Consider the following 15,665-nt stretch of genomic DNA (forward strand, 5'->3'; position numbering starts at 1 on the left):
ATTCGTCATCATGATCCTCATCCTCCCTCTCTCCACCAATCGTACAAATTAATGACTAACTTTCCACAAGACACAAATTGTGCAGTCTGTTCCACATTGTGTAAAGGCTGTTATCAGGGAAACGGTGACCCAATGGATTTTTAAGTACAGTTCCTAATAAAGTGTTTGAAGAAGCTCTTAAAACAACCCCCTAATTGGTTTCTTTTCATCGGCACTTAAAGAGTCAGGGGAGATATACTGCAGAATGGAAATGGCCCACTGTGGATGGACCAAGACAGTACATTATTTTTCAGAAAAATAGGTTTTTTATTTATTTATTGATGGTTTGACCTTATTGGTTTACTTGTAAACTTTGACACAAATCAACATATATTTTATTCTTTAGGAGTCACTTTTTATTAAAAAAAAAAAAAAAAAGAACAAAATTTCAACAAACATTCGGCAACACTATTAACAAAGATTATTGCAGAAATGGAGTTTGATTGAATGTGTACCAGTATTTATACTTTTAAAAATAGTCAATTAAACACAACTGTTTACATTAATTATACATACCGGTATTTAAAGAGGTCCCGTTGAGTACGTGATTTTTTTTTTTGGTCCATGGTCCAGTGAAGGTAGTCTACTCTCTGCACTGTTTTCCTGTATAATGAATAATGCCAAAACAACTGCCCTGGAAAGTGGCTAGAAATGTTGATGTTATGCAGATGTGAATATGTGGACAATCCATTACTTTTTTCTAATTTGAATAGAAAAATGTGGGTCCCGTCTACTGTACATTTTGTACCAACTTTTTTTCTGTTCTCACATTGGTTTACCTTCAACAAGCCTCCACATCCACTGCTTCACTGCAGCCCCCTGTCAGAAAGCAACAGAAGTGCATCGCTTGGGAATAATCGAGTAAAAGGGTCAGAACGTGCACCGCGGGTCTCTATGGAAACGTGAAGCTCCTCAAAACAGCGGTCTCGTCGGCGGGCGCAGTTGTCTGTAACTTTTCATACTCATTCACTCGCTGTAAACGCTAAAAATATACATAATTAAAAATCTTGACTGAAACATGCCACAGAAAGCAGTGAAGGTAGTTGTTGAACTCCAGCTTCATGCGGTAAGAGACTAATTTAAAATTAACAGGATTAGACAAAACGCTTGCATTATTTGTGTTTACAGCCCAGATTATTGCTTTGTTTTAATGTGTTTTAAGATGTTCGAGTAAACTATTCTTGTTGTTTGCTAGCTTAGTAATGTTTTAATACTATTTAAAGTGTCAAAAACGCTTTAGATATACTGTAGTATTTTATTTTGTTATCAGAGGTTCATTTGGACGTTTAGCTAGTACAAACAAGGAAGTAGCAGACTTGCAGGTCATAACACAACCTTTAGCAAAATCTGTAGACCGAAGTAAATTAAGCGCTACAAATTCTGCATAAAGCTGTATGCTTGCACAAACTGCAATTAACTGCCCCTAGTTACACAACAACCCACCCCTCCGCCAATGGCTGGACATGTTTACTTTGATGCACAAAATAGTATTCACTATTAAATCCAGAAAAATGCCCTTTCTTGTACATTAATATATTAATTTGGACAAAACACTGTTCTTTCTATTCTGATTTAGGTGACTTGCCCAGGTGTGTTTTTGACAGACAAAGATGATGTCTACCTCAGTGTATGCATCATGGGGCAGTACAGGAAGTCAGCATGTTGTTTGCCAGTATTCCCGCTGCTTTTTCATGAAAAGATGACATTTGAAAAGGTTGGTAATATTTGCTGTTATTTTACAGCGATTGTCTCAACAACAAACCGTTTTCTGAATGAGTAATTGAAAATGTATTTAATTAGAAAAAGTTACTTGTCCTGATTTTGTGCTAAAAATTAGAAAGTAAAAAAAAAAAAAAGTTTTGCAGAATATTTTAATGAAATTAAAGGTATTTGATAACATTTCTTATTTTCTAAGTTATTTGCTTATATTGGTCGATTCATGTTTTGTGGTGTATGCTTATTGCATCTATCGGAGTATTTTGTTTGTTTTGTATTCATATTTAGGTTTTTAAGATGGCGATGGACCCTGCTGCTGTAGCTGAGCAGTTAGAATGTATGTATTACATATATATTACTTTATAAATATAAAACCATGAATACATGGTGTCTTGCATTACATTTCAGTGGTTTCAATATGAAACATTATTGGATATCTCAAGACATACTTGTACTGTATACTGTTGTTCAAGTCAGTGTATTGTTAACACAATTGATGTACTGTTTTAGATATTTTACTCTACCTGTAATGTACTGTGTATCTATTTTAATTATGTTTTTTTTCTCTTTTTTTTTTAAATAGATCAAACTGCTAAATTTGAACTAATACAGTTATTTCCTCCAGGTAGGTTTTTTTTTTTTTTAGTTTTTTTTATCATGGAATTAGCACACAATTTGACTTCTAATAGTTTGGGCTAATGCAGGCTCCATCTATCTTCAGAACAATTTTCCTAAATGTGATGGAGCTATTGCACCTTTTTAATCTCAGTTTATCGATACCTGAATGGCAGAGTAATGGAAGGTTAGGCTGTATCTTGTGAGGCTCTTGCCATATATCCCTGAGAACCTTTTTTAAAAAGCAGCATTTCTACTGAAAACTACAAAAATGTCAGTAATATATTGTACTGTAGTTTTTTAACTATGCCTTTTAAAATACCACATGGTGTGATATACAAGTACAACACATCTTTACTTAACACCCTAATGTATATATTTCATCAGTTTGAAAAATGTGCACAGAAGTTCTAAGCCAGTAAAACTGTATGAAGGGTTGGCCACATGGTGTCAGCACTTTGTAGAGATCAAACAGCATCGATGTATTAAAAATGATAATGATGTTCTTTACTTTAGTGGGGGAGACATTGGCATCTTATGAAGAAGAGGCAAGGAGCTTTCTTTTTCCAGAGCCTAAACTGTCCCCTACTTACCCTGGAGTGGACAGAGAAGTACTAATGAGACGGACACGAAATTTCCCAGTAAGAAAGTTTTGGAAACTGTAAGAAATGTGTATTTTAAAATACATCATTGTGAGAGCCTTGCAAATGGAAACCACAATCACAGTTTTGCCAGTTTGATTAAGCAGGAATTTTTGTTAAGTCATTCTTGGTGGAAAAAATAAAACTAATACAGATTAACCTGTTTTATATCACCTTGCTTAATATCACACCCCATTTTTTATCACGATACCACTCACCCATACACCATAGGTTCTTTGAGAAATTACCTCTCTTAATATCATCTCACAAACCCACTTATTGTCACGTTTTGTGCACCCTGTCAAATGCAGCATGGGCGGTCTTAACGGGATACAATTTAGTTACAAAACACCAACAGTCTTATACAAATGCACACACACAAAAAAAAAAAACATCAAGTGCAACGCCTGATAGCTCTCATCAGTCGACAGTTCATGCCTTTTTTTAGATAATGACACAAACTGTTTTGTTCCAGTTAATACAAAACGTATTTATCCTATTGTAAACTATATGCATTTGTTTAATGTGAAGAACGACTAAATGTACAGTATTAAAACACTGCTCTTTAATTCACCGTTAGTTTGCTTAATTTGTTTCTCGCAATTGTAATGTGTTGTCATAGGCAAATGTGAAACCTGCTTTATATCACATATATCACAAGTATGCCTGCAGGGCAGTCATGATATAAAGCGGGTTCATCTGTAATATGCACTGCCATAAGCCACCAGAGGTCACTAGACTCTAAAAAATGAAACAGGGACTTACTGTACGTCAGTCTCTGTGTATTATCTGTACACTTTTAATACAGTAGTGTTCAAGAGCAATTTTAAATTATGTATACTCACTTTTGTTTTTATCAGGGAATTGCACCAAAACTAGAATTTTCAACCAGAACTACAATTAAGGAATGCTCATTCAAAAGAGAGAAAGGATTCTGTGCAAATAATCACTTGGTAAGTGGCCACTCTTTTGTATGGTGGCTCATTGAGGACGGGAAAAAATAGAAATGTGTTATGTCAAGATGACAAGATAAATACCGTGTGTTCTCGACATAACAGTTTGAAATGTTGAGATGCTGAAGATCCTGAGGTCATTTATGTTGTGATTTCGACATAACCCATTTCTATTTATTTTTTTCCATTGTCCTTAATGAACCACCGCATCTTTTATTTTAAACAAATAATACCAATGTATGTACTTTATATACTGTACTTTCACTGGTCACATTTTAAACAAGAAAATACAACAGTGAATGCTAATTGGGTCCCATTGGAATCCAAATACAGTATATGGTCTCTTGACACTGTGATGCTTTGTGGCTGTTTCAAGCAAATCACCACAGACTAGAATCTACTGTGGATAATCTTTTTGACGATGAGCTGGGCATATGAACGATAGATGATAGCAGTGTTGAAGGTAAAGTATTTATCAAAACTATTTCTATTACACTATTTAAATATCAAATAATAGATTGACCTTAAATAAATAAATTTATCGCAGTTATGGATTTGGCAAAATTCTTAAATCTCTGTTCTGAAAATATCTTACCCACTGCATAGAAAATATGGCACAATTTGAAGTTAAAAAAAAGCTAAATAACCCTGCACTTTGTAAACAAAGTTATTTGTTACGGTGCGTAGACCAAAACATAAATTATAAAGAAATCCAAAAAGGTCTGCACTCAAAAATTAGAAATTGTTTCCTTTTTTTCAAATTAAAAACATTTTTTTAAAAATGTGCAGTTCTCAGTCATGAACATGTTTCGCCCGTAGGCTTCATCAGCGTTAAAAAAAAAACACATCACTTTGTTATGTTTAATAGCAGTTCCTTTTTTTTATATACAACAAGAGACACAATACACAAAATGTATGATTATATATATATGGTTTTCTGGTACAGACACCTCACTTACCAAATAATGGTATTGCAGTGACAATATATTAATTATATTAATTTGAAATATACTAGGTAGCTCCAAGAAAACCAAATATTCAGAAGGCTCAAAGGTCAGGATCTTCCACACCATCCAGAAATAGAAGTACATCACCAGGGAAAAAACGAGTGTCCTGTTGTATTGAAAGGAATTACGAAAAGCAGACAAAAGTGTCCAGATCCAGGTCTTTATCGCTGTGCGCTAACAAGCGCGTAGCAGAGGATTTTGAGCTGAACAGACTGGGGCTGGCTCAGCTCAACCTGAGTCCTCACAAGTTCAAGTCAGACAAGAACACCAGGTCACACTTTCAGATCTAGTTCATAAAATAAAAACAGCATTCTGTGAACTATAATTAAAAAAAAAAAAAAAACACAGGATGGAGTTGCTATATGTATATTCAGTAAGAAGCTCTGTGCTCCCCAAAACAGAAACTTTTTTTTTTGTGTGATTCAAGGTGAGTCAACCACCACGAATGAGCAATCCGAGTTCAGTGTTAAGAACTAGTATTCATTGATTTTATTTTGTAAAGTATCAACTACAATATTCAAGGAATACCAGGATGTTTTATTTCTGTAGCAAAAATCACAATATGTTAAGGAACAACAAGTGTGTTAATCTTCAGAATACAAGGGGAAGTAAACAACTATTTAAATTAATTAAGTTTCAAAGTTGTCAATACATTATCCATAAGGAAAACTATTACTCTGAAACCTTATTAAAAATCTGGAATTTAGACCACTGGACACACCTTCTACTGACAATTAGTTACCCTTGAATCAGTTGAAGCCAGTATGTCACACTGGTGAGAATTTTCAAACCATAGTTGCAGACCCCATCAACTCTTGAAAGAATAGATAGAACTAAAATATTTTAATAAATTCATAAACATTTGTCCTCACAAAGGTAAATGTACCAGTACCTGTTAAGTTTTCAGAACAGATGTTTGCTGACATTGGTCCATGGGAAAGTCATTTAGTTTTACATGAAGTTCAAATTAATTTGGCTACACAAATGTGTCTCTAAACACTGGTGATGTTTAAATCATCAAAACAGGACCCAGTCTGGTGTTTTGCATACTTTATTTTTACCAACAAAAATACACTGAAGATAAATTAAGCCACGTAAATGGCTAGTGTTGGATTATCATAACCTTTGACTTATCTAAATGATCTAAACAGTGGTGGTTTTAAGATGTTCCACTGTTGATGGGGTGTCTGATGGAGTAGAATGACTAAAAGGGAGCTCCTTAATATTATACAGTAATATTGTGCAATCCTCCACAATTATTACAGAACTCTGTCAAGATATCAATCAGTAAAACTTTACTGCTTTAGATTTGCCTTTTATTTTCATCTTTTTTTTCTTTCTAATCATTTTTTTTCTTCGACACCATGCCAAGGCCTCCAAGAAAACCAACTCCAGAGGGCCTTGTACTCGCCGAGACTTTTGATAGGGAGAGTGTTGTCCTGGCGAGACCTGACTAGAGCAATCCGAATGCACATTGGAAAGCATTCGGGTTAGGGTTAGGGGAAACTGACATTCTGCGAGTGGAAATCAAATTAGCAATTGCTCCATTGCAGACTGCATTGTCATCTTGCCGCGAGAGAGTGAATGAGGTTAAAGTAGCAATCTACAAATACCGATGCCCGTCTCCGCTCCCTGAAAACAAACAGCAGTAACCTGCTGGCCGAAAATGAGAAACTGAGCAAAAATGGATGACCTGGAGAATTGTTCGAGAAGGGACAACCTCAGTGTCAACGGAATTCCAGAGGGCATTGAGAAGGTTAATCCAACTGAGTTTATGTCCCAATTCTTCTTGGAAGTCCTTGGCCCACTGAGCCTGGAATACCCATCCTCTCTGGAAAGGGCCCATCTCATAACTGGTGTGAAGCCAGGGGAGGGTGAATGTCTGAGAGCCATGATCTTAAGGGTCCACAAGTTCTAGGTAAAGGAGCGGATTCTCCATTTGGCTTCAGCGTGGATATCATGAAATGGAGAGCCGCATACAACGACGTGAAAAAAACATCTGAGGGCCTTTGAGGTCTGGTACGTCCTGACTGCGTGTATCCTTCAACGGGACAGACCAGGTATTCCTAATGCCACAAGCTGCAGAGAAATTTTTTGTGAAGTAAATCCAACCACAGATTAATAGATAGCTGTCTTTACTAGTATTTGATTAACTAAAAGTTCACAATAAGGAGCTGTGAATTGTCTGTTTAGAGGTGTCTCTGAATTCAAGCTGACATTTTATCTATATATATATATATATATATATATATATATATATATATATATATATACAGCCCCCCGCTATGTACCATATTCCTTCGCATTTAAGAGTACATTTTTTAACCATTTTATGCTTCAAAGATAAACTTTTACAATTTCAGCGTTTCTAACAAACATTACCAACTTGGACAGATGACTCCTGTATTTTTCGACATGCCAAGCAATACCACAGTTCACAAATTGGGAGAAAAACTGATGTCAATAATCTCCATATGCATATGTTATGTTCTATTGGTTGGTATTGTGCATACCATTCTGACTGTTATGTTTGCAATGTTATCAATGCTGTTGTGGTTGCTGGGTTACATGTTGCCTGATGCCGTGGAGTTTTGTGTCGTGCTTGCTGTTGCTGGGATGGGTGATGCCGTGATGAGTGGTGGTGTGTGTACGACAGACGCCATCTTAAGTACTATAGTACACAGCACGATAAACAAGCTCCGTGATTAATCTACAACAACACTGTTTCATGTCAGTTTTGTACGATACAACTGCGTAATTGAGGTTGTATCTTTGTAAATGCATATTTATTTGTTTTAATTTTTCCTCAAATTGAGAGTGGTAAATTTGGTCTGCGTCTTAAATTCGAGAGCATCTTAAATTCAAAGGTATACGGTATTGTGGAAGGGTGGTGGGCGATTCACTGACACACACGAGAGACAGAAGGTTTAATTGAAAACACCGTACTAGTGCCCAGTTTTATTATTGTATATATACACTACCAGTCAAAAGTTTTAGAACACCTCCATTTTTCCAGTTTTTATTGAAATTTACGCAGTTTAATGTCTCAATGTACTCTGAAATTAAAGCATAGAACAAATAAACAATTGGAGATAAAAAAGAAATCATGGAATTGTTTTGTTTAACAAAATTTAATCTAAATTTTTGACTCATCAAAGTAGCCACCTTTTGCAGATAGAACAGCCGAACACACTCGTGGCATTCTTTCTACAATGGAAATCAAATATTGTTCGGAAAGTTCTTCCCAACACTGTTGCAGAAGTTCCCACAAATGTGTTGCACTTCTAGGTTGCTTTGCTTTCACCCTTCTGTCCAGTTCATCCCAAACCAGCTCGATGGGGTTTAAGTCTGGAGACTGCTGGCCATTCCATGATTTGAAGCCTACCATCTTGTTCTTTTCTTCTAAGGTAGTTCTGACATAGCCTGGAGGTATGTTTTGGGTCATTATCTTGCTGTAGGATGAACCCCTGACCAACTAGGCGTATACCAGAAGGTATTGCATGGCGCTGCAAAATGCTGTGGTAGCAGTTTTGGTTCAGGGTGCCACTCACTCTGTGCAAGTTGCCGACCCTGGATCCAGCAAAAGAGCCCCAGACCATCATGCTTCCTCCTCCATGTTTGACAGTTGGTGTCACACACCGAGGAACCATCCTTTCGCCTACTCGACGGCGTACAAAAACCCTGCGTGATGAACCGAAGATTTCAAATTTTGATTCATCGGTCCATAAGACCTTCTTCCAGTCTTCAGTAGTCCACTGGCGGTGCTTCATGGCCCAGGCAAGCCTCTTTTTCTTATTTTGCCATTTTAGCAATGGCTTTCTTACTGCCACTCGACCTGTCAAACCTGCAGCTCGAAGTCTTCTCTTCACAGTTGAAACTGAGACTTGCTTACTTCGACCAGTGTTAAGCTGTGCTTGAAGCTGTTGTCCTGTGAGCCGCCTATCATGCAAGCTGTTGACTCTCAGAAAATTGTCTTCTGATTCTGTTGTGGCTTTGGGTCTGCCAGACCTCTTCCTGTCAGAGTTTTCTCCAGTTTCCAAGTGCCTTTTGATGGTGTAGGAAACAGTACTCACTGACACCTTGGCTTTCTTTGCAATTTCTCTAAAGGAAAGACCCTCCAAACAAATATATAATTATAATAATGAAAAGAAAACCACTAAAATTCATAGTACCATAATAATAATAATAATAATTACCCTCCCACCCCAGATTTTAATAATCACAGTACTAACAATTGCCAAAATCTACTAATATACCATAGTTGAAACATACTAAAATACCATAGTTAATAACATACTAAATTACCAAGTCAATAAAATTGTATATTTACAATTAGTAATCACAGTTTTGTTTTTGTTTAACCATACTTTTAGTTTACAAGTAAAATCTTTAAATTCATGAGTACCTTTAATGTTGCCTGGTAAAGAATTCCAGAAAGTTATACCTTTAAACTAAAGTGCAGTTAGTACAAATGTTGTATGTCATCTTGCCTCCATGCAGGTATTTTAAACGGCTGCCCTGGTAATTCTGTTATTCTAATCTGAACAGAACTCCATATATAATAATTTTTTGAGAATACTGCAATGGTGGAATCTTATTATCTAGAATTCTTAAGCTTTGTTCATACAGAGAGTAAATTGGCTGAATGACAGATTTCCAAGCTTGTGATCAAGTGGTTATTCAGTGGGATAAAATCATAGAATGCAAACATTATCTAGAGGCATTAGTGGATAGATTATTAAAATTTGACAGATTACATCTCACAGTTTTTATCACATTTTGTAATGTGTTTTTTGAACGTTAATTGGGAATCCATTATTATTCCTAAATATTTTAAATCTGAAAATATATCAATATTATCACCTTTAATTAAAATATCAACATTTTTTGTTTAATTTTTTTTGATAGAAAAATCCATTCTTCACATTCAGTGTTAGGCAGGAGTAATTTAGCCAATTTGTCACTGCTGTCATAACATTTGTCAGCCTCCTGACTAGTTTTGGCAGAGACATACACAACTGTATCATCAGCGTACATCTGGAGGTCACCTCCAGGACAGGCGACCGGCAAATCATTGATATACAGACTGACTAATAATGGCCCTAATACAGAACCCTGGGGGACCCTCACTGTGCAATTCCTAAAGGGAGATTGAATATTACACACATTTCAGGCTATAAACTAAACTTAAAAAAACGTGAACTGTTCCCAGTTAATCCCATAGCAGTTCATATGTCCTTTAACAATTTTACGTTCAAAATAGCCAGTGAAAGCTTTATCTATTTGGGAGTTTCAGTCAACCAGTCCTTAAAAAAAACCTCTTTAAGACAAACTTTATTTCTCTGTTAGAGCGTACTAAACTTGACTTGACACGCTGGTCCATGCTGCCTCTCTCGCTGATGGGTCGGCCATTTCTATCAAAATAAATATACTTTTCTTTACCCTTTTTAGTGTATCGCAGTCTTTTTTTTCTAAAGCTTTTTTTATTACTTTAGATCGCATTATTTCCTCATTTATTTGGAATGCAAAAAAGCCCTAGAATCCTGACATCCATCTTCACCATCGGATAGCCAACATCCGTACTATGTTGTATTGGTAACAATTCCACCCCCAGCATGAACGGCCAGAATAGTTATATTTAGAAGAAGCTTCTTGTAAAGCGTCATCTGTGTCTGCTCTATTGTGTTACTCCCTTCCCCAACCCATTTGTTATTCACTGTCTTCGAACCAGGCAGGTTGTCCGGAATGTCGAGATAATAATTGCACACACAGGTGCTGGACACGAGTGAGAGGTTAGGTTAAGGGCAGTATACACTTTTTGATTTTAAACAATTATCTTGTTTAAATAGCTTATATGCACATGCCTTCCTGAAAAAGAACTGTAACCACCAGACATTTCATTAGTTCATGATATTTTACTTTTGGTTGAGAAAAAAAGTATCCTCTAATGTTAGCACACATTTCCTTTCCAGTTTAGAAGGCAATGGAGCATCAGCAAGCTCCAGTTATTTTATTCATAATATTATGTTTAAAACTTAAGTTTGAGTGATAACTAGCACAGAAAGACAGCACTGCAGAGTTACATTAAAATACAATTGCAGTACACCCTCGCTATAACGAACCTGTTGGGGTCCAAGCCTTCTAATTATTATATCGAGGGGGTGGTTATTGTGAAAGGACAATCAAAATGAATGATAAACTGTTGGAGTAAATTAATGAGATGAGATTGTGAATAAAAGTAGAATTACATGTACCTGTTTGTTTCATGTATGCAGTATTCTGCCTTTATCCTATTTGTTAAAGAATTAAAACAAAGTACAAAAAGCAAAAATCCCGAATTGAAGCTGAACTTTTATTTAAAATCAATCTGACATGAACCGTTTCAAAATGCACCAAATCTTAATCCACCAGCAAGAATCCCAAACTGAGTTTTTATTCCAAATCATCCGACATGAAAAGTTTGACATAAAAAGTTAATCTGACCCTCAAGTTTTTGTTGTTGTTTTTTCTTTAATCAGTTTTGCTTTGCCGCATGGTTACTGAACAATCAAAAAACAGAGTGCTTTTTAACAACCTATATTCACGACAGAGGCATGCCTGCATTACTCCTTTTTTCAAACGATCAATATAGTTTCCAGCTTTGTTGCAACATAAAATGATTTTCGTTTCGGAGGCAAAGTTACACAGTACATGCTTTTTAACAGACTGGAATGTTGACAGTGTGCGTTTCTATTTTTCAGTTTTCTTTTTTTATTTATTTGGGGTCCAGGGGCCAGGTTCATTATAATAAAGGCCATTATAGCGAGGGTGTACTGTAATTGTTAAATGGCAGAAAAAGTGCATATGCTTTTATTTGTTACTGTATTCCTTCAGTTTGCAAATACCTACACAATTCATTCAAATACAATACAGACGTGCTCAAATTTGTTGGTACCCCTCCATAAAAAACGAAGAATGCACAATTTTCTCTGAAATAACTTGAAACTGACAAAAGTAATTGGCATCCACCATTGTTTATTCCATATTTAATAGAAATCAGACTTTCCTTTTGATTTTTTATTCAACATAATATTGTAAATAAGAAAACAAATGAAAATGGCATGGACAAAAATGATGGGACCGCTAACCTAATATTTTGCTGCACAACCTTTAGAGGCAATCACTGCAATCAAACCTTTTCTGTAGCTCTCAATGAGACTTCTGCACCTGGTAACAGGTAGTTTGGCCCACTCTTCCTGAGCAAACTGCTCCAGCTGTCTCAGGTTTGATGGGTACCTTCTCCAGACTGCAAGTTTCAGCGCTTTCTATAGATGTTCGATAGGATTCAGATCAGGACTCATAGAAGGCCACTTCAGAATAGTCAAATGTTTTGTTCTTATCCATTCTTGGGTGCTTTTAGCTGTGTGTTTTGGGTCATTATCCTGTTGGAGGACGCATGACCTGCGACTGAGACAGAGCTTTCTGACACTGGGCAGTACGTTTCACTCCAGAATGCCTTGATAGTCTTGAGATTTCATTGTGCCCTGCACAGATTCAAGGCACCCTGTACCAGGCGCAGCAAAGCAGCCCCAAAACATAACCGAGCCTCCTCCATGTTTCACTGTAGGTATGGTGTTCTTTTCTTTGAAAGCTTCATTTTTCCGTCTGTGAACATAGAGCTGATGTAACTTGCCAAAAAGCTCCAGTTTTGACTCATCTGTCCAAAGGACATTCTCCCAGAAGGATTGTGGCTTGTCAATATGCATTTTAGCAAATTCCAGTCTGGCTTTTTTATGTTTTTCTTTCAAAAGTGGAGTCCTCCTGGGTCTTCTTCCATGGAGCCCACTTTCGTTCAAAAAGCGACGGATGGTTCGATCAGAAACTGACGTACCTTCACCTTGGAGTTCAGCTTGTATCTCTTTGGCAGTTATCCTTGGTTCTTCTTCTACCATTCACACTATCCTTCTGTTCACTCTGGGGTCGATTTTCCTCTTGTGGCCGCGCCCAGGGAGGTTGGCTACAGTTCCATGGACCTTAAACTTCTTAATAATATTTGCAACTGTTGTCACAGGAACATCAAGCTGCTTGGAGATGGTCTTGTAGCCTTTACCTTTACCATGCTTGTCTATTATTTTCTTTCTGATCTCCTCAGACAACTCTCTCCTTTGCTTTCTCTGGTCCATCAGTGTGGTGCACACAATGATACCAAACAGCACAGTGACTACTTTTCTCCATTTAAATAGGCTGAATGACTGATTACAAGACTGGAGACATGTGTGATACTAATTAAAGAAACTAATTAGTTTGAAATATCACTATAATCCAATTATTTATTATCTTTTCTAAGGGGTACCAACAAATGTGTCCAGGCCATTTTAGAATATCTTTGTAGAATAAGCAATAATTCATCTCTTTTCACAGCTTCTTTGCTTTAGTCTATGACATACCAAAGACATGCAAGTATACATGATAAAATAGCTTTTAATTTCATCACTTTTCAGGAGGAATGAAGCATTATTTCAATGAGCTGTAGGGGTACCAACAAATTTGAGCACGTCTGTATATACAATAATAATACATCTCAAATCTGTGTCTCATACTGTCCACCTTACCATACAAAAAGCTTATTTTAAACTAAAAGAAATAAATGTAGCTAAATTGAAAAGTCCTGGCCATCACACAATACTACTTGGTTTCATAGCGAAATTGGATTAGAAAAATACTATTTCTTGCAATTTATTTATAGTTACTAAATACAACTTCTTGAACTAACTAACAACCCCATTTGACACAAATATGTATTTTTCAATATACAGCTATGGCCAAAAGAAAAAATAATAATTTTGGTCTTTTTGATAATGATTGTATAACTTCACAGTCTAATTCGTGATACAAACCGGGTCATGATATAAACCGAATTATGAGTCAAGGTACTGTATACTGAAACCAGACAAATTTTTTTGACAACATTTGTCTTTTTGATAATGATTGTATAACTTCACAGTCTAGAAAATAAGCACTTGCTGAATTTCCTCTTCTTTTGAGTAACATAAATGTTAATAAACCCACAAAGAGACTTTAAATACAGTACTGTATACTGTATGTATAGTTAATTTAAAAAAATGAGATAGTGTAGGGGGATGCCTTTTGAAGCACGCGATTACAATTTTAAAGGAAACATCAGTAACAATAGTAACCTTTCTGTACATTGTAAAAGTGCCAATTTTACAGCTGCCCTTTGAAGAGAGACCACCTCTTACAAGCAACCACTTTTGCTTACTCCCACGAGTGGTCGCTCTTGGAAGGTTTTACTGTATTTCATGTTAGATTTCAAAATGTCACATTTTTGTCAGTTTTTCATTAAGTATATGGAAAACTATAAAGTGGTATGTAATTCAATATGTTAAGGTAACATTATTCAGCAGGTTTCACTCGACTTTATGAAGCAATATTAGTTCATTCTATAGGGCGATGCAAAACTTTTGGCCAGAACTGTAAATAGTAAACACACATACATATTTGGGGGGCGTAATGAAATATAATTTACTTTAAAATGACAAATATCTAAAGCTAAGTACTACTACTAGCTTTCTGCGCACATATACTGTAGGAATGTTGTTTTGTTTTTTTTTAACCTGCAAAACTCACCAACATCGGAATCCTAATCATCATGTACATGCGAGAGTGCAAGAATCAAAATAACATACAATGCATTCTGTTCTGTATTTATTTTACCTATTTTAATACTGTTATCTATCTATATATATATATATATATATAAATGAAAGGCAGTTTAATCCCATCAGATTCTATAGTGGGGGCCCCAACCTTCATCCCCAAAAAGCTTTGTTTGTCCAACATAAGGAGGTGTTAGGTTTAAAAACAATACAATAAAATCACACACACACATACATTTATAGTGCTCAATGTAATGTAAATGTATAAATCATTGCGCTGAAATAACACCAATGTGTTTTGGGTAGGCTACACATAACATGTAAAAATATAAATCTGTACAGTAGGCCTATACAGTACAGTAGTAAAATCAACTTTTTACTTTAGCCTACTGGTAACACAAAATAAATCATGCTGCTGCAATGTGTACAATGCGAATAAAACATTATGTTAAATTGAAACTAAATGATTTTAGGGTTTTTTATTTTATTTTAATTATTATTTTTAACTTGGCTACTTAGTAGCCGAGACAATTAACACACAGTAGATCATTGTCCTACACAGATGCTCAGAATGAGCTGGAGGGGTCAGTGGCACATGTGTGCAGTCTATTGCTGCCAATATGCTGGGAAAACCAGAAATGTCATAGAAATTTGTTTTCAAGGTTTGTAAGTACACCCTGACTGAAAATTAGGTACTCAAAAATGTCAACGCACGAGAAAAAGCGGACTGGGAAATGCCACCAACAATTGAACAAATTGATTCAATTGTAAGTGTCACAATTGTCTGCAGCTTTAGTACATCTCATTATAATATTTGTGAACCCTCATTTGCACTCTCTCTGCCCCCTTTTTGCATATTTTTGCAAGAACGCCCATAATTACATATTCATGTAAGGTTAAATTGCAAAGAAAAACTGCTGCTGCAAAGCATTCCCTAAAAAGTCGCTAACAGCATTGCACTTGTTTAGTACATTTCACCCTAGACTTCAGACTCGTTTGCAACTGGTTTGCGACTATTGCGACAGGCGCAACACAATA

General features: G+C 36.0%; 1 protein-coding gene across 1 annotated transcript in view; it reads left to right on the plus strand.

Moving 5' to 3' along the window:
• Nucleotides 1-624: 624 nt before the first annotated feature.
• Nucleotides 625-15,665, plus strand: part of LOC117409120 (spermatogenesis associated 6-like protein) — a 31,988-nt gene continuing 16,947 nt past the window's right edge. The window contains exons 1-6 of the mRNA XM_059000856.1: nucleotides 625-1,105; nucleotides 1,616-1,753; nucleotides 2,044-2,092; nucleotides 2,339-2,380; nucleotides 2,887-3,011; nucleotides 3,872-3,964. Of these exons, the coding sequence (XP_058856839.1) occupies nucleotides 1,058-1,105; nucleotides 1,616-1,753; nucleotides 2,044-2,092; nucleotides 2,339-2,380; nucleotides 2,887-3,011; nucleotides 3,872-3,964 (495 nt within the window). The 5' untranslated portion in view covers nucleotides 625-1,057. The remainder of the gene's footprint in view (nucleotides 1,106-1,615; nucleotides 1,754-2,043; nucleotides 2,093-2,338; nucleotides 2,381-2,886; nucleotides 3,012-3,871; nucleotides 3,965-15,665) is intronic.

Source organism: Acipenser ruthenus, chromosome 2, assembly GCF_902713425.1.
Source record: "Acipenser ruthenus chromosome 2, fAciRut3.2 maternal haplotype, whole genome shotgun sequence".
NCBI lineage: Eukaryota > Metazoa > Chordata > Actinopteri > Acipenseriformes > Acipenseridae > Acipenser > Acipenser ruthenus.